The sequence below is a fragment of the Nuphar pumila genome, chromosome 3, assembly GCF_984573655.1.
Source record: "Nuphar pumila chromosome 3, dmNupPumi1.hap1.1, whole genome shotgun sequence".
NCBI classification, from domain to species: Eukaryota; Viridiplantae; Streptophyta; class Magnoliopsida; order Nymphaeales; family Nymphaeaceae; genus Nuphar; species Nuphar pumila.
The window spans coordinates 27,408,260-27,431,204 of NC_143251.1; the positions used below are offsets into that span (position 1 = coordinate 27,408,260).

A 22,945-nucleotide genomic window follows, 5' to 3' on the forward strand; every position below is an offset into this window, starting at 1 on the left:
AGATTATTTCTTTGGTATAAGGATGGAAAAGGCATACCCAAATTTGACTTCAAAAGGGGCTTTTAAAAAAATTTGATTGGAGGAAACGGCGGCTATGGGGAGGGAGGTGGAGGAGAACAAGCACCCGTAAACCTTCTCTTCTTTGAATATTTTATTCACACACTATTCTATTTTTTATTTTATATAATATAATAAGTTGATAGGAAAACAAAAAGAAGAGAGAGAGAGAGATCTGTGTACAAAAACGAGGGGAAAAGGGTAAAATTTGGTTCCTTTTTTTCACAATTATTGGCAATTTGGCATCAATGCCTCTTTGGGATCTGCACTAGTGCTGAATTCCAAGATCTGGTTCCTCTATCTCTCTAAAGTTCCCTGCTAACTATAATTTTTTCTACCTTAGCATTTGTCAACAATCTCTCTCTAGGGTTTCCTCGTAGCTCCTAAATTTCATGTAAGAGGTATACACATCCTCGTCAGTATTAGGGGGTATAATCCACTCCCCCGTCTCTCTCTCTCTCTCTCTCTCTCTCTAAAGTTCCCTGCTGACTATAATTTTTCCACCCTTAGCATTTGTCAACATCCTCTCCCTCTCTCTTTAGGGTTTCCTTGTAGCTCCTAAATTTCATGTAAGAGGTATACACATCCTCATCAGTATTAGGGCGTATAATCCACACCCTCTCTCTCTCATTTTTGGTGAGGATTGCTGGAATATGAGGTAGAAGGGAAATGGCGACTAATTCGAACATGGGGTTTCATCAGGGGACGCTGATCCCGCCGGCGGCATTCAATCGACATGCCATCTCCTTCCAATCGGGAACAATCAACAGTTCTGCCGGAATTCTGTCGCCGGACTCTGGCTTCTTCGGTGAAGTGTACACCACGCTCAAGCACGACACCGGGTTGGCTGTGGATTGGTCGCCTGAAGAACAATCCATATTGGAGAAAAGATTAATTAAGTACTCTCTCTCTCTCTCTCTCTTAAGTACTCTCTCTCTTAAGTACTCTCTCTCTCTCTCTCTCTCTCTCTCTCTTAAGTACTCTCTCTCTCTCTCTCTCTCTCTCTCTCTCTCTCTCTCTCTCTCTCTCTCTCTCTCTTACCCATCCCAGTGTCTTGATGTTTTCCCGTTTTCTTTCTGTTTCGTGATGTTGGTGGTCTATTGCTTTCGTGGTATTCACCAAATATAAAGCTTTCCTTTTTTAGCTTTTATGGAAATTCAACGGTTATAACGGTACCCATGTCGCCTAACTAGGAATGCCTCAGTTTTTTAACCTTTTTCCTTTTGTGGGCAGTTTGTCTTTAGTTCATTTTTAGGAAAACCATGATGTGAATCAATGTGAAATTTGATTTATTTGGTTATTTTCAACATTTGGTCAGCATGTGTTGCTTGAATTTCCTTACCAAAATGCGTATGTTGATTGTTTAGGCTGCTACAACACAAATTCGGCAACTTTTTCTACTTCTCTTCAATTAGTAGTGTGTATCTTTTGATGGATATTGCATAAATTTATTTATGGTGATGATTTCGTATATCCTTCTGTTTTCAACTTTATGTCAACATCCATGAAGTGCCTGGTGTTAGGACTCGGTTATTTATGGTTGGCCATTTTCATTTCCCCCTGCGCTGTTTTACTGTATAGATATATACTGATTTCCTTTTTCTTTTTGTTTTTCGTCTCAGATATTCTGATGAAACTAACATCATGAAGTACATTAAAATTGCTTCTGAGTTGCGAGAAAAGACTGTGCGTGATGTCGCTCTGAGGTGTCGTTGGATGACAGTAAGTTCTTTTTTTTCTCCCATCTACAAGTAACAAAATCCTGGTAATTTCTCACCATACTGCACATTGAATGTGAATTGGGTACATTTAGAGGCGAACTGAGCTTGTAATTTGAATTGCTTGTCCTTTCTTATTTTTGGTTATGTTTTCCTTGGATTTTTCTGTTCTACATTGGCTTAGTGGCAGCCGGCAGGCACTCTTTGTTGTGCCTGTCTGCTTGTCTGGTGCTGTTTAAATTTATATGTATAATGACTATTCCAAGTAAATCTTTCCGGGACATCACAAGTTCAAAACCCATGGGTGGCATCCCTTGCCGCAAGGTCAAAGCTGGGCATACTCACTAGTGGGAAGGGGGGCTCAAGGGTTTTACCAACCAGAGGCCAGCCAGTGTGTGTGTGTGGGGGGGGGGGGGGGGGGGGTTCCCTTGGATTATCCCCCCCAAAAGTAAATATTCCAGGATTGTCATGGAGTGGAACTTAGTCATCTTGGTGGCATGAAAAGAAGAAAAAACTTGGGGAAAACAACCTGTGATAAAGTAAAGTTAGCTGAAAAATATGGGAAAGTTTAGCATTATTTTGGGTTGAAAAAACATAAATCATTATCAAAATTCAAAGGGGCCACTGCACTCTAACACGAGAGTAACATGAGATTTTGAAAATTCAAGGAACATTTTGTTGCTTGGTGCTGTATTACCATAGGTCAAACATAAATGCTATCCTTGGTCGTGGATTTATCCATTTGTGAAAGCACGCATGCCTAAAGTTTGTGAATAATTGAAATGCATATTTTATGTGCTTTTTCTCTTGAATGAGAATATGATTATGCTGCTGGGTCCTTTAAAATATGTGATGCGTTGATCACAGTTGACCACTGTGTTGCTCTGCTGCTTGTTGAGTTGACTATCTGAATTAAAACACAAACATTAGTCAGTTATTTAACACCTAGCCCCTGTTACTGGGAGATTTGGATCTGATTGGTTTTATTCTTGCTAGTGTTTGTTTACTCCTTTTCTCTGCACCATGGAAGGAAATCTTATTCAAAAAGTTGGATAAGAGTCAGGTCATGTTGCAGCAAATTATGTCGTGGCCTAATAATTGTATGTCTTTTAGGGTCCTGCTCCATTCCAGGAATCTGAAGAAACCCTAGGGTTTCTAGATTCCTGGAATTTATTAGAATTTGAATCCCTAGAATGCCCTGTATTAGAATTTGAATCCCTAGAATCCCCTGCTTATCGGGGCACTTTGTTGCAACCTAGATGCCTAGAATTCTCATAGGTCTCTATTTGGCTGTACTAGAATTTTGAATTTTGAAGCATAGTCTGGAAAATACATTCATAATAGGTGAATTGGTGATATAAAGGTCTCTTGCTCTTTTCTGTTTTATTTGTCCATTGTATAGAATACATTGTTTAGTGATCATAAATCCAAACCATCGGAGACAAAGCACAGGAGCTTCTAAAACATTTTAATCTCTTATTCATTCATTGATATTCATCTATTAATCCCTTGCTGCTTTTCTTTCCATAAATATTCTATGGTTTGTTGGTGTGAAACAAAGAAACATGATATTTTGTTTTTTGTTGAACCTCTAAGTTATTCTCTAGTTGTGAAGAGCTATGAATTGCCCAGCAGTATGCTTAGCGACATACACTGACATAAGGATTAGAGGCATTAATATAACTACATACTAGATTTCCCAAGTCTTCTACAGTTCTACTTCAATGAATTAGGTCAGCTAGGAACTGCAGCTTAAAATTACAGTGCGGCATAAATGATGTCTCATTTTCATAATAGAATATGTATGTGCTATGACATAATATTCTTATCTCTAAATGGAATTATGAGTGGAATTATATGCATGCATACTCAAATCACAAGAATCCATTGGTTTGTGAATATGTATGTATGTATGTCTGCGACTCTGCATGTATGTACAGGGTTAATATTTGGTCTGGTCAACCTGATGTCCTATGTAGTAGTGAACACCATTTTCTTCATAATTTTTTTGGGTTATTTGTCAATCAAATCTGACAGATATTATCTACATTGTTTATTTAGAAGAAAATGGTTCTGCATTGTATGCAGGTTCTTCAAGAACTGAAAAAATCAACAGCTTACGATGTGATGAAATTTCATGATTCAGAAAATCATGTTTTACATCGGAAAAACACGATCCAAGGTGCACAGCCTAGCAAATAGACCATCCTGTACACACATTTAGGTCCAGATTGAGTCATACAGTTTGCACCCATGTAGGTAGATAAAACAGTCAGGTTGACGTCCACCTTACCAAATGCTAACCTGTATGCAGAGTAGCACTTCAAGGCCATAGAGATCATAAGAATTTCAACTGACCACAGATTACTCCTTAAGGTGTGGGAGAGGGTACAACTTATAAGAATTTCAACTGATCACAGATTACTCCTTAAGGTGGACAATGTGTCAGTGCTTCTTTAGAAATCACTTGGTATGTGGCTTTCTGGTTCTTGAATGAGCAATTTCCAACTTTGGCTGGGTTTATGTATGCATTATTATGCAACTTATATGACTCCATTACTAGTTTCTTAGGTTGTGTCTTGTCCTTTTCTTTTTCATTGTGCTTTTACTCTGAGATGCTACAGTATGCAAATTTAATGTGTTCTTAGGATTATAGTATTATACGTAAGACTATCGTCAAATATGTCAGTTGCCCTTCTGTAATTGTACCTTTGGTTCTGTAAGTTAGATTTTCCTCTCAGTGTGAAAAGAGTGTGCATTGTGGCTCTTATGGACTTATGTATGTATTTATGTATGTGTTTGTATAGGTGGTGTTGTGGGTGCAGTGTGCCCAGGTGTTTTGGGGTTGCATAAGCACTTTTATATAGTTTATGATTTCATTAACATAATCTTTATTTTTGGTTCCATCTAAGTTTTACATAGTTACCTGCTGTTTTCTTCAGTGCTATTTCTTCTATATGCCTAGCTTACCATTTGAAAATACTCAATTCATAGTAAACCGATATGTTTTACTTAGTTGATCACTCAGTAAGAGCAATCAGGAGAATTAAATTGAAAAACTTAATATTTGATATTGGGTGGTCAACATTAAAAGTGAAATGTATGTCCTTCCAATTTTACATGGTAAATCTGTTTTTCTTTGTTCCTCTTTTCTCTGAATATGAAGCTTTGATTAAATAGCTATACAGCTTTATTTTTTTCTTTTCTTTAAGGATATGTAATTCTATTTATTCTTGAGTTCTGTCTTCATTACCGATGCAATGAAACATGATTCTATTTACAGAGGAAGGAAGGTGGAAAGCGGAGGAAGCCAGAAGACTATTATGCTGGGAAGAAGCTTAAAGATAGAAAGGTAAATAGCTCAATACCTCTTCCTATTATAGTCATCTTCATTGTTCATGCAATCTTCAATAGCCATTGTGAAAATAGCTTTGTAAAGGTAGGGACCAGTTGTCATTCAGTCAAAATGACTTGCATCATAAGATCCCAACTAGATTGTAGGTACAATTGATTGTAGCAAATATATATCATATATGTGTGTAGAGAGAGAGAGAGAGAGAGAGAGAGAGTTTGGTAAACAAACATGATGGTTTTAAACAGTATACTTTATCTGCATAGGTCCGATCCCAGATGATGCATGCAACCCTTTGGATCTGTTTTGTACCCTCTATTTACCATTTTGGTAGATTCAATCTCTGCTAGCAAGTTGCAAGGTCGAATTTTAAAGAGGATAAAAATGTCAATGGGTTTATATTAAACTAGGATTTTCATGGCCAAATAGTTTCCCAGGTATCATACTAGACTTGACCTTGTGGTGAATAAGCTACACCAAGCCTACTCAAGGAGTTAGTTTTAGGCTTTGAAGATTTTTTGTATACAAACCGAGACAACAATAAGTTACCATGGTTCTGTATCATAACAGGCACATTTGTAAGTTGATTCTTTTTGTATTACTTCCATCAGTCATCAACTCATCATCCTTCTCCCAAATGTGGGCATGTCATGGAATGGTTTTTCAAATTTCTAACCAGCTGCAATTATTCAGGAGAAGATGGTGGATTCTTCTAGTAGGGCTAACGTATGTCCAGTTCCACAGCCAAACTTTGGTACATATCCCTTCATGATGCGTCAGATGGACAACAACAATGCTTTATCATGCCAAGGTAGGTTATTCTCCATTCTGCTTTAGGGAGTTGAGTGCTATTATGCTCAGTTTGCCATATTTTTGAATGTCTAGTGTCTTGGTCTTTTTGCAATATAGTTAAAGTTTATCGTCTTCGGAGATGGCTTTGCTTACATTTTTAAATTCAAAAACGGGTGTAGGCTTATGTTTTAGAGAGGCCCAATTTTTCCTTCAACCTCCCCTCCCCCCGCCCAAACACACACACACACACACACACACACACACACTTACATGTACATACATTCATTAGTACCCTTTGTTATTAATGTAGATGACTTGATCTATCTTTAGACCCCTTTATATTAATATTAGCAGTACCTTCAACATGTCAATTAAGGAGTTACATTCTTGAGGTCACAATGTCACTTTTACTTTTCAAATTAAGATTACAAAGCCGCCCTTTGTTACTTTTTTAAATTGTGTTGGCTTTTTCCTTTTCCTTAAAAAAAACATATTTTACCCTTAAAAGTAACTACATCATTTTAAAACTAGCATTACTTTTGAAGGTGTTTTTGGTCATTTCAGTCAGTTAAATGCTGCTAAAGTTTATATAAATGGTTTAGTTAGATTAACCAATAAATACGTATGTATTCATACTGGAAAACATTTAGCATACACATATATACATGTGTAAATGTATATTTTCCAAACTTGTTGAGAACTAGAGGTTGGAGAAAAAACTGGAGCGTGGATAGTAGGCCTATGTCAAAACTCTTGAAATATACATATTCATGTAAAAGTATTTCCAACAAGATACTAATATCAAGACCTTAATATTCTTGATATTGAACCCACCACGAAAGCACAATAAGAACACTTTAGAACACTTGTGCACAAAAAGCACAACCCACAAATAACTCACAAATGCACAAAGGCATAAAATAATGGAATCAATTTATTGAGAACTTGGGCTTTGACTCAAAGCCATGGAGAAATACAAAGGGGAGAACCCCTATTTATAACATCACTAAAGGGGGCCTTGGAGGGGCTCCACCCATAGTCGTTGGAGCCCCTCCAACGGTCACAAATGTGACCGTTGGAGAGGGCCCAACGACTATGTTGGTGGGCCCCCAAGGTACCTTTTAGGTACACATCCAAAAAGAAATAAAAAGAACAAAAAGAAAAATAAAAATAAAAGAAAAATAATTACAGTCACATCCGAAAAGTGAATGTGCGCAAAAATAGGAAAAAGACTAAACTACCCTTATGACAAAATAAATAGAAATATATATTTTGTATATATATTTGAGTAGATACATATACATATATATTAATATATGTATATGTATTACCATATATATATATATATATATATATATATATAAAATATATATATATATATTACATTATATGATTATTGTATATAATTTAACACCCCCCCTCAAACTTAGGGCAGGATGACCGAGAGTTTGCTAAGAAGGAAGTTGAAGCGCGGAGCACACAAGGCTTTAGTGAAGAAGTCTGCCAACTGATACTCGGACGTGACATATGGAAGGTCAATGATTCCTTGGAGATACGCCTCCCGAACATAGTGACAGTCCATCTCGATATGTTTAGTCCGCTCATGAAAAGTGTGATTTTTAGCAATATAAATCGCACTTTTGTTGTCACAGCAAAGCTTGGTAGGCCCTTCAATTTTGATTCCCATATCTTCCAGCAACTGATGAATCCAAACAATTTCCATGGTAGTAGTCGCCATGGCACGATATTCAGCTTCAGTTGATGATAGAGATACCTTTTGCTGCTTCTTGCATCTCCATGAGATCAGTGAGTCTCCTAAGAAAACACAAAAACCAGTGGTGGAGTGACGGTTATTTGGGTCACCTCCCCAATCAGAGTCAGTATAAGCAATTAATTTTAACTCAGAACAGGAAGACAAAAAAACTCCCTTATTAATAGTGTGCTTTAGGTATCTCACGACACGCAAGATAGCACCCATGTGAACAGAAGTTGGTGCATGCTGAAATTGGCTTGCCGTATGCACCGCATGTGAGATATCTGGTCTGGTGATACTTAGATACATCAACGAGCCTACTAGTTGCCTGAAGGGAGTAGGATCGGAGAGAGGAACACCATCATCAATCTTCATTTTTGCTCCTACTATAGCAGGAGTTTCACAAACTTTATCATCTGTAATACCTGACCTGTCAATAATCTCAGATGCAAGCTTAGTTTGAGACAAAAAATACCCTCTATGAGAGTATGCAACCTCAATACCCAGAAAATAAGTTAAGAAACCCAAATCAGACATTTCAAACTTATCCTTTAATATGGACTTTATGCTTTTAATCCCTTTAGAATCACTCCCAGTAATAAGCATGTCATCCACATATAGCAACAGAATAACAATCCCTGCATTAGACTTTCTAACAAACAAAGCAGTGTCAGTAAAGCATGATGAAAAAAACCATTATCTAACATCACAGAGTTAAACCTATCATACCAAGCTTTGGGAGCTTGTTTTAAACCATACAGTGCTTTCCGAAGACGAAGCACTTTCCCTGTAGGATACTCCATTCCAGGAGGAGCATCCATATATACTTCTTCGTTTAGATCTTCGTTTAAAAACGCATTCTTAACATCCATCTGATAGATGTTCCATTTGTTTATTGAAGCAACAGTTATAAGACATCGGACGGTGACCATCCGAGCAACGGGGGCAAAAGTCTCCCCATAATCAATCCCATATTTTTTACCATACCCTTTTGCAACTAAGCGGGCCTTATATCTCTCAAGAGACCCATCACACTTAGTTTTGACTTTAAACACCCATCTACACCCTATTGCTTTCTTATCTTTAGGAAGGTCTTGAAACTCCCAGGTTTTTGCTTTCTTTAGGGCTTCAAGTTCATTGTTCATAGCAACTATCCATTCTGGGTATTTACGTGCTTCCTCAAAATCCCTAGGTTCTATGTACGAGTGAATGGCGCTTAGACAGGCTCTATATTTTGGTGAAAAAGACTCATATGAGATGAACCTAGAAGGGGGTTTTCTTGATCTTTCGGTCCTACGAAGATTTCCTTCACTTGAAGGGGTAGACTCACTATCATATCTTTCGAGGGCACTTCTAAAAGTACTCCTATCTCTATGAGAGTAGGTTATAGGATCCCTATGTGGTTCTTCATTAATGGGTTGATCAGTATGAGTTTCAACATTTAGATTTGTTTCATCATCGCTCGTATCATCATCTTCAGTTAATAAATCAAACAGAAAAGAATAATCTATATTCTCATCATTAGTTTCAAGTTTTTCGAAACCACTAACATTTTCCAAGAAGCTTACATTTCTGGAAACATAAAGTTTATCACTCTTAACATCATAACAGCGAAAACCTTTATGAGTTTCAGAGTAACCAAGAAAGGCACAAGGAATGGCCTTAGGGGAGAGTTTGTCATTTTTATCAGTAAGGACAAAACATTTACATCCAAAAACCCTTAACCTGCTATAATCAGGTTCTTTTTCGTATAATTTTTCAAACGGGGAAATCTTGTTCAAGTTTTTAGATGGAAGTCTATTTATGAGATAGACAGAGGTAAGAGCGGCCTCCGCCCAGAGTTTTTTCGGTATATTTTGAGAAATGAGCAAAGTTCGTGTGGTTTCAATAATATGCCTATGTTTCCGTTCAGCCAACCCATTTTGTTGGGGGGTTTTGGGACAAGATTTTTTATGAAGAATTCCATAGTTTTCAAGATAGCTTTTAAATTCATTGGAAAGGTATTCGCCACCCGAATCAGTTCTAAAAATTTTCAAATTTCCATTGAATTGATTTAAAATCATCATATGAAATGTTTTGAAAGTTGAAAAAACTTCATATTTATGTTTAAGAAAATATATCCAACTAAACCTAGTGAAATCATCCACAAAGATAACATAGTACGAAAAACCTCCCTTGGATATCACCGGAGCGGGACCCCATACATCGGAGTGAACGATTTCAAAAGGTTTTGTTGTAAACATGGATCTTTGAGGAAAAGAAAGACTTTTCATTTTTCCAAGAATACATTCATTACAAACAAAATTTTCATTACAAAGATGCTTAACAAAAGGCAAATAAGAGATTTTAACAATGTTGGGATGACCCAATCTCTTATGCCATACATGAATATCTTTGTTTTGAGCAACATTACAAAATTGATTCTTGGGAATTTTAAGAAAATCAACATAGTAGAGGTCTCCTCTCCTAGAGCCTTCCCCAATCAATTTCCCGGACTGGCGATCCTGTATCCAACATTTATTAGAAGAGAACTTTATATCGCAACCATAGTCCGAGAGTTGAGAAACAGAAAGTAAATTTAAGTTTAGTTTTGGAATAAGACGAATTTTTGGGATAAAAAAATCTTGTTTTTCAAAATTACCCATTCCTTTAATTTCAAGAGGGGTTCCATCCGCGGTTGAGACAAAAGATGGAAGGCGATTTTCAGAATAATTAGAGAGAAAACAATGACTTGGAGTCATATGAAACGAAGCACCAGAATCAAGTAGCCAAGATGTCTTACCAAGAGAGGAAGAAGATGACATGGCGGCTCCAGAAGTGCCTCCTTTGAGAAGAGGTTGAAGAGCATCCATAATTTGATGAAGCGAAAGAGGTTCATTCGATGTTGAAGGCCGTTCCTCCGATTGGGATGCTAAAGCCGCGGCGAGGAATTTCTTCCATTTAGGACAATTGGGTTTGATATGTCCCGGTTCTTTACAAAAATGGCAAGTTAATTTGCTATAATCTCTCTTGCCATATCGATCATTTTGCCCTTGATTTTTGAAATGGGGCGGTTTGTAGGTCTTCAAATTATTACCGGGTCTTGACACGGCATTGACCACTTCATAGTCATTTTGAGAAGGTGTAGCAAGAATGCTTGGGTTATTTTTACTAATCCCCATACGTGTTTCCTCACCACTTAGCTTGGTGATGACATCTTCAATAGATGGGGAGGTAAAAGCCGATAGAAGGGAGGACCGAATTTGCTCAAATTCGGGTCTAAGACCATTTAAGAAGTTGAAGAAACGATCTTCCTCAAGTTGTTTGTGCCTTAACTCAATAGCTTCTCCACTCCATTTTGGTTCGAGCATGGCAAGCTCGTCCCAAATAGATGATAATTCGGCAAAATATTCCCGAATAGATAAATCATTTTGTTGAAGAGTCAAGGCTTTCTTTTGGAGGTAGTATTTGTGAGACAAGTCTCTTGACGTATACATTTTTTCAAGGTATAACCAAGCTTCGGAGGCCCTTTTAAATTTGATGATGTTGGCATTGATCTTGGTTTCAACGGACGAAAAAATCCAAGACAATATTTTGAAGTTCTTCATTTCCCACTCATCATGCCTTTTGGAATATTCTTCTAAGGCCTTTTGTTTATCTTCTCCTTCAAGAATTTTGATTTTCCCTTTCTCTATAATAGAAAGCTTGGGTTCGGGTTCCGATATGGATCCTTGAACATAACCCCAAAGACCTTTCCCTTTGATGTGGGCTTCCATGTTGCCGGCCCAAACATGGTAGTTTGAACCACTAAGTTTAAAACCAAGGGAGAAGTGGGAGTCTTTTTCACCCATTATGGAGAAGAGAAGATGAAAAATAAAGCGTACCTTAACGGATTTTCAACCTTTTCTTGACAAAAGTTGCTTCTAAAATATTGCCCGGAGCAAATGCTTTACTCAAAAACTTCACTAGCTTGAGGGCACGATTTTCGAGGTGCTTCACAAGAGGCGAGATACACGATCTTCTTTCTTCCAACGAGGCTCTGATACCATGTAAAAGTATCTCCAACAAGATACTAATATCAAGACCTTAATATTCTTGATATTGAACCCACCACGAAAGCACAATAAGAACACTTTAAAACACTTGTGCACAAAAAGCACAACCCACAAATAACTCACAAATGCACAAAGGCATAAAATAATGGAATCAATTTATTGAGAACTTGGGCTTTGACTCAAAGCCATGGAGAAATACAAAGGGGAGAACCCCTATTTATAACATCACTAAAGGGGGCCTTGGAGGGGCTCCACCCATAGTCGTTGGAGCCCCTCCAACGGTCACAAATGTGACCGTTGGAGAGGGCCCAACGACTATGTTGGTGGGCCCCCAAGGTACCTTTTAGGTACACATCCAAAAAGAAATAAAAAAACAAAAAGAAAAATAAAAATAAAAGAAAAATAATTACAATCACATCCGAAAAGTGAATGTGCGCAAAAATAGAAAAAAGACTAAACTACCCTTATGACAAAATAAATAGAAATATATATTTTGTATATATATTTGAGTAGATACATATACATATATATTAATATATGTATATGTATTACATTATATGATTAATGTATATAATTTAACAATTCACCACCAGAAAATTATTTTCAGTTTGTTACCCAAATGATCCCCTGTCTGAAGTTCTGAACTTTTGTGTTGGTGTAATCTTTCTGGCTATATGCATAGAGCTCTTTTCACTTTTATGGCATGCCAGATGCCTGTGTTGCTTAACATGTTTTGGTAGCTGTTTAACTTTAGCATTCTATTGGACCATGCCTGCATGAAGTCTCTCTGTGCAGTTAATCATTCTTGTTATTCTTTGGTTGGAATTGTTTCTGGATAACGTGCAATGTATTGATTTCATTCATTGTTCCCTATATTTTTTAGTTTTGTTTTCACTAAACTTACGTAGCAGTGCTGTTTCTGCAGCAGCGACTTCAGCATTGACAAACATGACCAGGCATCTTTTGGAAGAAAATGCCCGGGTATTTAGCCAGATTGCTGCCAATCTTGAAGCGTACAGGGTGAATTATGTGGACCTATTTAATGTTCCATTCGGTTGCATTCACGAACTACATTTATTTCTTTTCAGCTGTAATATAATTGTTACTTATTGGATGGAATGCCTCGATATATGAGCTCTTTTTCAGCCATATTATAGATAACATATTTGTAATGAAATAGCGGAAAATACAAAAACATTGTCACTAAGGATTTTACAAGATTACAATCACAAAAGTGCATATGCGCAAATCAATGCTATTAAAGGCTTACAAGTTCCCAACAACAATGTGCACAAGCACAAGTCCACTATAGGACAAAACAATAGCCAACAAGGGGCAACAACACAAGCACTAAGTGTATATAAAACATTAAGGAACTAAATAGAAAAACAAATGCTTAAAAGAAGCATTAACAAATGAGGAGGAACAAAGCTCCTTTATATATACATTACAAGGGAGAGAGACCAAATGGGAGTTCCCAATAGAGTTGTTGGGAGCTCTCAACAGTCATATTTATGACTGTTGGAGAGCCTCCAACGACTCTATGGTCAAAAGACCATAGCGCCCTTGCTTAAAAGGGCAAATTATAAAAAAAAAATTGTTCTTAATGAACAATTCCTATTACTTGAGTAAAATGATGAAAATACTCCTAGAGGATATTTACTTATTACATTATTATAAATAATATATATACATATATATATAGCATGTACATCTTAACACTCTCTCTCAAACTTACAGTATGATATACCGAAAGTTTGAAAATACAATAAAGAATCAATGAGAAAAATCTAAGTCTTTAAATGCCTTTATTGATGATCATCCCCAAACGCATGCATCAGCTATCTCCATCTTCACGACATGATGCATCAAAGATGTCCTTTCTCAATCAATCACATCTTTAAGAGCCTATAGAAAGAACCAGTGTTATAAAAAACATGCCTTGAGGTGCAAAAGGCGTGGCTCGCTTTGAAGCGCGACTCTCTGTGCCTCAAGACGCAAGCCTGAGGCGCAAAAAATATTTTTTTTTTTTTACAACAAGATTTCTGAGGCATAATCTTCTTGAAACTGGTTATGGCCCCTAGGGATTTGCATTTCTTTAGTTTTTATGAGTAATTATTGGTACTGTTCTTGTAAATGAAATGTTGGCTGCTTCGTTTATGAGTAGGGAATCTATCATGCTCCATTGGAATTAATTTCTTTTCATAGAGCCTAACAACTGACATTGATTTTGATTTACAGTAGTTTGAATTATTTCTTATGAACCCAGTAGTTGACGATGATTTTGATTTCAACAGCTTGAACTATTTGCAGTTGAATTTTTTGTATTATTTATTTTATAAATCCTAGCATGTTAACGTTAATGTTGTTAAATTTACAACATCTTGATTCTTATTCAGTTGGAATTTCTTTTCATAAAACCCAACATCTTAGTTCTAATGTTGTTTGTATTTTTCTTTTTCATACAGTTTGGATGGCTTGTCGAAAACCCTAGTAGTTAGCGTTAATGCTAGTTTTGATTTCATCAGCTTGATGTCCTTTGTAAAACTGAAATATATATATATATATATATATATATATATATATATATATAGTAGTTTTATCTTTATTTTATTTGTGGGAGTTGGTTTTAATCATAACACAATATATAGATGTTTGCTATAAAAGTTATGTTGCTAGAATTTCTGTTGATAAATTCATTATCGATAAAGTGTATCTCTGCTGGAATTTTTGTGGATATAAATCCTTATGATTGTTTGCTGGGATTTCGGTTGAGAAAATCTCGTGTCAACGTGTGTTTCTGTTGAAATTTGCCACGAAAAAGTCTTTATTGTTTAAAGTATATTTCTATTGAGATTTTTTGTTGAGAAATCCGTGCTATAACATAAATTACTGCTGAGATTTTTGGTTGAGAAAAACCCTATAGTCAATGTTAAATTTTGTGAGATTTATGTCGAGAAAACCTTAATCTCATGTATTTCCAGTTATTTCAGTTATGTAATCAGTTTTGTATATATTTTAACTTTTGTTGGTTAATCTCGTATATTTTCAGTTATTTCAGTTACGTAATCGGTTTCTTAGTATATTTTAACTTTTGTTTGTTAATCTCATATATTTTCCAGTTATATAATCAGTTTTTTAGTTACTTTTATATGTTAATCTCATATATTTTAACTTTTGTTGGTTAATCTCATATTTTTCAGTTATGTTAATGGGTTTCTTAGTATATTTTAACTTTTGTTGGTTAATCTCATATATTTTCCAGTTATGTAATCAGTTTTTTACTTACTTTTATATGTTAATCTCATATATTTTAACTTTTGTTGGTTAATCTCATATATTTTTCAGTTATGTAATCGGTTTCTTAGTATATTTTATCTTTTGTTGGTTAATCTCATATGTTTTCCAGTTATGTAATCATTTTTTAGTTACTTTTATATGTTAATCTCATATTTTTTAGAATAATCTCATATATTTTAAGTTTTGTAGGTTAATCTCATATATTTTCCAATTATTTCAGATATGTAATCAGTTTCTTAGTATATTTTAACTTTTTTTTGTTAATCTCATATATTTTCCAGTTATGTAATCAGTTTTTAATTACTTTTATATGTTAATCTCATATTTTTAGTACTTATTTAAGATTTTTTATTTCTTATTGGTTGTTATTTCATCAATAAAGCATTTTTTTATTTACTTGTATTTTTAGATATTTTTTTAGAAATTTTTTAAAGTTTAAAAAAAAAATTAAGGCTTACTCTTTATGTCTCGCCTCGGTTTTGGGTGGAGCGCCTCACTATGCCTCAATGCTTTTCACAACACTAGAGAGAACAATCAAAAGATTCCAACTACATAAGAAAAATATCCTGCGCAATAGTTATAAAGTTTTAAAACCAATATATTTTAAAACAAGAATAGAATTTTCATACAAAGTAATAATTTTTAGAAACATTAGATGATCATTAAGAAAGACAAGAGGAGTATTCTTCATGGATGAATTTTTATGAAATCGAACCATAATCATAAAATAAACATATTTTTCAAGAAATCATAACATTAACCATAAGAAAATTTGATCATTAAAGGATATATGATTCATTAAGAAGAGATAAACAATTATGCACAAATAATATCTTAAGCATTTCAGTCATGCATATAATAAAAAAAGAGGTCTAAAAAAAAAACTAATTAACTTCATGTATACAATAATATGAACAAGATAATCAATATGAAACACACACACACATATATATATATAACATGCAATTAAAGCATATTTAATACACATAAGACGATAATAAAAATAACTATTTTTATCAATAAAATGCATGATTTTAATGTAAAAAATCAAATAGCCTTCAATTACGAACGAAAGTGTCCACCAATATCAAGTGCACAATATAAAGTGTTTTTGTAAGGAACATACTCTCAACACCCACAAAAGGGCTTAAGCAAGAAGGCTCACAATATAAAGAATAAATTTTTATTAAACATCACAAGTATGCAAAAAATGCTTGAAATTTTTATCCATAAATATCTTTCGTACAAGGAAAAATAAGTAGTAAAAGATTAGAAATTTCAAGGAGAGATTTAGAAAAAAAACATATAACAAAGAGAGTGATATTTACAAATCAACACTAATTTGCAAAAAATGTGAAGAGATTTAATTCTCACAAATTTCAAGAAGTGATACTTTGCAATTTTCAACAATAGTTTGATCACCACAAGCAAGCAATTATCTCATTAGGCCTCCAAACCTCAAACATAAGTGTATCAACGACTAGAACAAGCGCATAATCATCTTGCCACTAAATGGCCAAAGACACATACGAAGGAGTATATAAACATCTTTTGTCTACATATAATAACACTTAAAAACAAGTGTATTAGCGATTAGATCAAGAGTATAATGTCAACGATGGGCTAAAATCGCATACGAAGGTGTGAATAAACATCTCTTGTCTACATATAATGACACTCAAAAATTAAATGTATCATCGACTAGATCAAGAGTATAGTGCCAACGATAGGCTAAAATCACACACTAAATATCTCTTGTCTACATATAATGACACTAAAAAATCAAGTGTATCAGTGACTAGATCAAAAGTATAATTACAATGCCAACAATAGGTTAAAAACGTACACGAAGGTGTGAACAAATATCTCTTGTCTACGTATAATGACACTTAGATAAGAGGCAGCATAGGAGGAAACACAAAAAGGTAAGCGCTTGTAATGAAAACACACTAATGTTATCAATAAGAATGTTAATTTTAATCATCTTTCGAAACACCATGGTTTTAGAAATAGATAGTCATCATAGATAAAGAGTTACAAGCATCCATAATAACAATGGCCATACAACAAATAAGTGATACAATACACTAAGATATAAAGATCAAACAACTATCAGTTAGAGTCAAACCATAAGTTGACAATCTAAACTGACATAAAACGAGGTGCGCACAACTCACCCTAATATCTCTGAATAAAAAATAACAAGGGCAAGATAAATGATGAATCATATAAAATTTTGTGATAGACTCAATAAATGCCATAAGAAAGCAATAAATACTCATGAAAATCATTTTCCAAACAAGTGAGTTCAAATATAAGAACCGATTTGAAAAAACAAAGTTTTAAATCAAATCCAATAAAGGTGGATGAAAAACTTGGATTGAATATAGTGCAATCATAAGCATCGTTAATATAAGCAAGCTATATAGAGAGAGCTCAATCTAGATTACAAGTCTACTATGAGACGATCAATGCCATTAAAGATGACCAAAACATATATAGAGATTCTCAAAAAACCATATAAAAACTCAAGTGCATGCACAAGTACAACTAATCATGGATTCTCACAAAGAGATCAAAAGAACTCATGTATATGCAATAATCTAAATAACTTAAAGCTACATGTCTTATATAAAAGACATGCATAAAAGTAAATTTAAGCATATATGCAAGTGATAGATTTAAGGTACTAAAGGTACAATATAAAAATTAAATATTTTATAAATAACAAGTATGCAATGAATCAAGAGTCTTTAATCAAGAACACACATGTCCACCAAAGATCTAATTTTACAAACACGTCCATCAATAATGGACAAGTACTAAAGTCAACCATGAGAGAAACACATAAAACTCCCATAAAAGCACAGACTAAAGTCAACCATGAGAGAAACACATATAACTCTAATAAAAGCATAAATTTTTTTCATGATTCTCAACTTAATATTCTATTAAAAACTTAAGTATGCAACACAATATTTAAATCACATGCAAATAATATAAAATAATGTCATAAGACTAATAACATAATCATAAGTACTACAAAAAGGATCAACAATAAAAACACCTAATATCATAACTATTATCCCACAAAAGACCCATAAAAGACATTTATTAAAGTAAATGAATTCCCATAAGAAATTATGCTCAATACCTTATGCATGAAAAAACAATCTTCTTCGTCATGTAAAGCAATCATAAGTGCATTAGGGTCAAATATCAATAAAAATTATTTATAAGTTAGATCATATATGCTACTTTTAATACACCAAAAGTAAGGAGAAATATTAAATACAAGTTCAAGCAAAATTTTATAAAATTATACTTGTGAAATACACAAAACATCATTATTTTGAAATATCTCAAATTATTTTAAAATATATAAAAATTTATCAAAAAAAGATCAAAACCAAGTTCAATAATATGAACATGATTTTATAATCATGACTTGTTCAAATAAAGCATCTAAATGCCAACAATACATGGTCAAGCACACACAATTGTATACATATATATCAAATAAAGCAAGTTTTAAAAAATTAATATTCAAACATGATTTCAAAGCATATATATATATATATATATATATTCAAAAATAAACAAATAAGTCTTATGAGTTATTTAATAAAAAACAAGTCCAATGATGATTAAAAAATCATTTAAAGAGTTTTTTTTGTTTTAATAATAATAACAAATATATATATATATATTAACGATAAAGAAAATAAATATTTTTTCATGCATAATGCATGAAATAAATAATACAAGAAATACTTAAAGATATAAGATACATACCGGGTCTATATTTTCCTTGAATCCAAGCTATACAATGATCATGAATCCTTCACGAAGCATGAACTCGAACCAAAAAATTTCAAGACCCAAAAGAGGCAAAATGCCAAGAAGAATTTCTTGACTATGATACCATGTAATGAAATGGCAAAAAATACAAAAACAATGTCACTAAGGGTTTTACAAGATTACAATTACAAAAGTGCATAGCCGCGAACCAATGTCATTAAAGGCTTACGAGTTCACAACCACAATGTGCACAAACACAAGTCCACTATAGGACAAAACAATAGCCAACGAACAACAATTGAAGCACTAATGCTTATAAAACATTGAATTAAATAGAAAAACACAAAATGTAAAAAATATTCATCTTTATTTAGTATAAATGCTTAAGAGAAGCATTAACAAATGAGGGGGAACAAGGCCCCTTTATATACACATTACAAGGGAGAGAGATCAAATGGGAGCTCCCAATAGAACAGTCATATTTATGATCATTGGAGAGCCTCCAATGACTCTATGGTCAAAAGACCATAGAGCCCTTGCTTAAAAGGGCAAATTACAAAAAAGAAAAAATAAATAAAAAAGAGAAAAATCATTCCTAATGATCAGTCCCTATTACATGAGTAAAATGGCAAAAATATCCGTAGAGGATATTTACTTATTACATTATTATAAATAATATACATATGCACAATATGAAACAAATATATATGTATGACAATTCATACATATATTTACATTTACATCTTAACACTATTAACTGCAGACTGCCCATAAATCATCATTAATTTCTGCATCCTGTTTTTATTCACTGTAGATATTTGCTGGAGTGACCAAAGCTCTCTATCTGACTCTCTTCTGTTAACAAACTTGTTAGAGTGTTAAAAGGGCTCTATCAGGCTCATTTTTCCTGACAAACTTAGAGTGTCAGAAGGTCTCTGTCAGACTCACATCCGTTGACGATCGAAGACAACATTAGATTAAGAGCAGGAACCTTCCTCTAGTCTTATTTTCAGGCCTGTTCTTACTGATTTTTCTCATAGTGCACTAAGGCCTCATTTGTGTCATGCAACTTTCATGGGAAAGTGCTGAGCTGGCAATCCTGATGTCATCCTCTTCCACTACGATTGAAACAAACATCAAATTGTCATGGTGGGAAAGTGCCATGCTGGCACAAGTGGACCCCATTTTTTCCTACCACTACTACTTTTTATGTGTAAATCCTTTCAGAAGAAGGTGAGCTGGCAGGGTATTTTAAAAAATTGTGCCCATTCCCATGAAAAAGCCTTTCCTTTACATGGGAATGAAACAAATTTTCCCCAAGTGTCTGAGCAAGTTTGTTCCACTTGAAGTCAAGGACATTGGATCTTATGTCACTGAGGATCAGATTTTGAAAAGACGTAGCCATTCACGTCCAGACCCAATTCGTTTTATCTATTTTAACACATGCTCATTAATGGCATGTTGTAATTTTAGTATTGTTTGTAATGGGTATTTTCGTACCCTAATTTTTATACATGAGTTTACTTAATGTAAAGCAAGAAGAGCCGACCCTATTGGGGTTTCTCCTGCAGACATCAGAGCTTCTCTCTCCTCTCTCGTTCTTTTCGTACATGGTATCAGAGCCGTGATCCTCTCCAAGGTCTCGGTCGAAGGTATTTCTTCTCTTACTCCTCCTTTTCAGCCAACGTATTCCTTTCTTTTCTGCATATTCCTATTCTCCGATGTACTCCTTTTTCAGCCAACGAATTCCTATTCTCTTTCTTTCTGCATATTTTCTTTTCTATTTCTAAAATTTGAATCCTATCTCTTTCTATTTCTAAAATTTGAATCTGCATATTCCAGCCAACGTATTTTTCTAAAATCTGAATCCTATCATTTTCTTACTCCTCCTAGCTAATGTATTTCTCTGTGCAAGTTTCAGTATATTTTTCTATTCTCTATTTCTTACTCGTTATCTTCTTTGACGTGTTTTCATATCACGTCTACATTGTTTCTTCTTTTCTTCAAAAAGACAAGGTCAGATTTAGAGATTTCTATCTGAGTAAAACATCAGATCTTTTTTTGGGTTTCCTTTCCTATTTGTTTTTCTTTTTGAAAGGAAAAGCTCGTTATATTTAAATAATGTGTTCCTGTTTGCATTTCATTAACCGACTTTTATTCAAATCGTTTTTGCTGCATAACCTCGGTTTTTTATCATTTTTGCTGCATAACCTCGGTTTCTGCCTCGCGTAAAAAAAAAGGCAACCGAGTTCTCTGAACTTGTTCTTAGTTATGATTCAAAGTCTTGCTTTCACCTTCAATCGCCTATGGATTCTTTTTCTGCTTCTCAATTTGGCTTCTCTTCTAACTTTCTTAGCCAACTTGTATCTGAGAAACTGAACAACTCTAATTTTCTCACCTGGAAAAGACAAATCATCACATTCATAAGAAGTCAGGACCTTTCTGGACACCTAGATGGCTCTGTTTTTGTTCCTCCAGAGTTCATATCACAAGATGGCAAGACTGGGGAGGGATTACTTTTGTCAGAAATCCAGAATATATATCCTGGATGAAGCGAGATCAGGCTTTGGTTGCCTACATCACTTCCACGTTGTCACAGGAGGTGCTTGTGGCAATCCCAGATGACTGCACAGCTATGCAGCTATGGCATCGTCTTGTTCAAACATATTCTCAAGTCTCCCATGCTAGAGTTTTATTTTTAAAGAAATAGTTTCAAATGCTGAGAAAGGACTCCATGACTGTCATGGATTATTTAAACAAAATGAAGACTATCACAGATCAATTTGCGATTGTGGGTTGCGCGATCAGTGACAAAGGTGTGGTGCAACAAACCTTGAGCGGGCTGAGACCCAATTATCATATGATGGTTACTTTCTTGCTGTGTCTGCCAGACTTACCTACATTTGAAGATCTCCGCGTTAAGCTATTACAGTATAAAATGACTTTGAAGGTAATCACAACCCCAGTGGAGCACATGATGTTCTTGCCACCGGAGTTAACTATGGTCGAGGGCGTGGCAAGTATGAATCTCGAGAAAGGTAAGGTCAAGAGAGGAATGGACAAGGAGCTCGTGGAATATTACCTACTCCCAGTATGCCTCTTAATCTGCAAAGGGAAAGAACAATACCTATCTGCTTTCTCTGTAACAAAAGGGGGCCACATAAAGGCAAATTGCTGGTTTAACCCGCAAAATAGAGGGAAACAATTGGAGACAAGAAAGAGAACAGATACATTGAAAAATAGTGGAGAAGTCAAAGAACTGTTGTTATCTGTCTTGGCTGAATTGAACATCAAACAGAATGATCAAGGCACTTGGTATGTTGATTCTGATGCAGCTACCCATGTCACTGGTGATGCTGGTAAGCTCCTAAATCTTGTTCTTTATGTTGGTAGAAATAGTAGTCACTGGAGATGGGTCTCACCATCATATTTCGCACATTGGAAATTTTGTAATTCCTGTGCCCAACTCTTCTCTTGCTCTTTCAAATGTCATTCATGCTCCTAATATCAAGAAAAATATTGTTTTTGTATCTAAGCTTGTTGATGACATTAATGTTACAGTTGAGTTTACTCCTTTTTTTGTTTGTGTTAAGGACCTTCACACAAGGAAAACGTTCGTTGAAGGAAAACGTCAAAGGAATATGTATGTATTCTAAGAGAATCCTTCCTCTCGTGTTCAGCCTGCTGACTTCATCTTGAAGCTCACATCATCATCTTCAGTTCCTTCTGATAGTATTTTTAATCTTTCTGAATGTATTGAGCCAAATCTTTGGCATGGTCGTTTGGGTCATTGTAGTAGTCGCTTTATTAATAAGCTTATAGTTTTATTCTCAAGTCAAGTCTGAATTTAAGTGTTCAAAATAAAAAAATGTTCTAGTTGTCTTAAGTGTAAGAGTCATGTTTGTAACGCCCCGAAATTTTTAACCCAAAATTTGAAGATTTTTTTTTTTTATATAACAGCGGAAACAAGAAATAAAATAGGGCTAAACATTTCGAGACATTACGGCGGAGAGAAAACCCAACACATTTATTTCATTTCAATATCAATGAAAATCATCAGAGTTAAAATCATAAAAGAAAACCCAAGCGATCCCTGGAACAATAAATCCAAAAATCTCGATCCGATACCTCATCCCGC

The 22,945-nt window shown here is 34.6% G+C and overlaps 1 protein-coding gene across 3 annotated transcripts in view; it reads left to right on the plus strand.

Annotated features, from left to right (window-relative positions):
- The first annotated feature begins 342 nt into the window (after positions 1-342).
- Positions 343-22,945, plus strand: part of LOC149842399 (uncharacterized) — a 32,104-nt gene continuing 9,501 nt past the window's right edge. The window contains exons 1-5 of one of the 3 annotated variants that reach the window (XM_089999133.1): positions 343-956; positions 1,680-1,779; positions 5,059-5,127; positions 5,821-5,938; positions 12,632-12,687. In XM_089999133.1, coding sequence (XP_089855259.1) covers positions 727-956; positions 1,680-1,779; positions 5,059-5,127; positions 5,821-5,938; positions 12,632-12,687 — 573 coding nt within the window. In that variant the 5' untranslated portion in view covers positions 343-726. Of the gene's footprint in view, positions 957-1,679; positions 1,780-5,058; positions 5,128-5,820; positions 5,939-12,631; positions 12,727-22,945 lie in introns of all 3 variants that reach the window. The other 2 variants (XM_089999130.1, XM_089999132.1) reach the window with 2 other exon arrangements.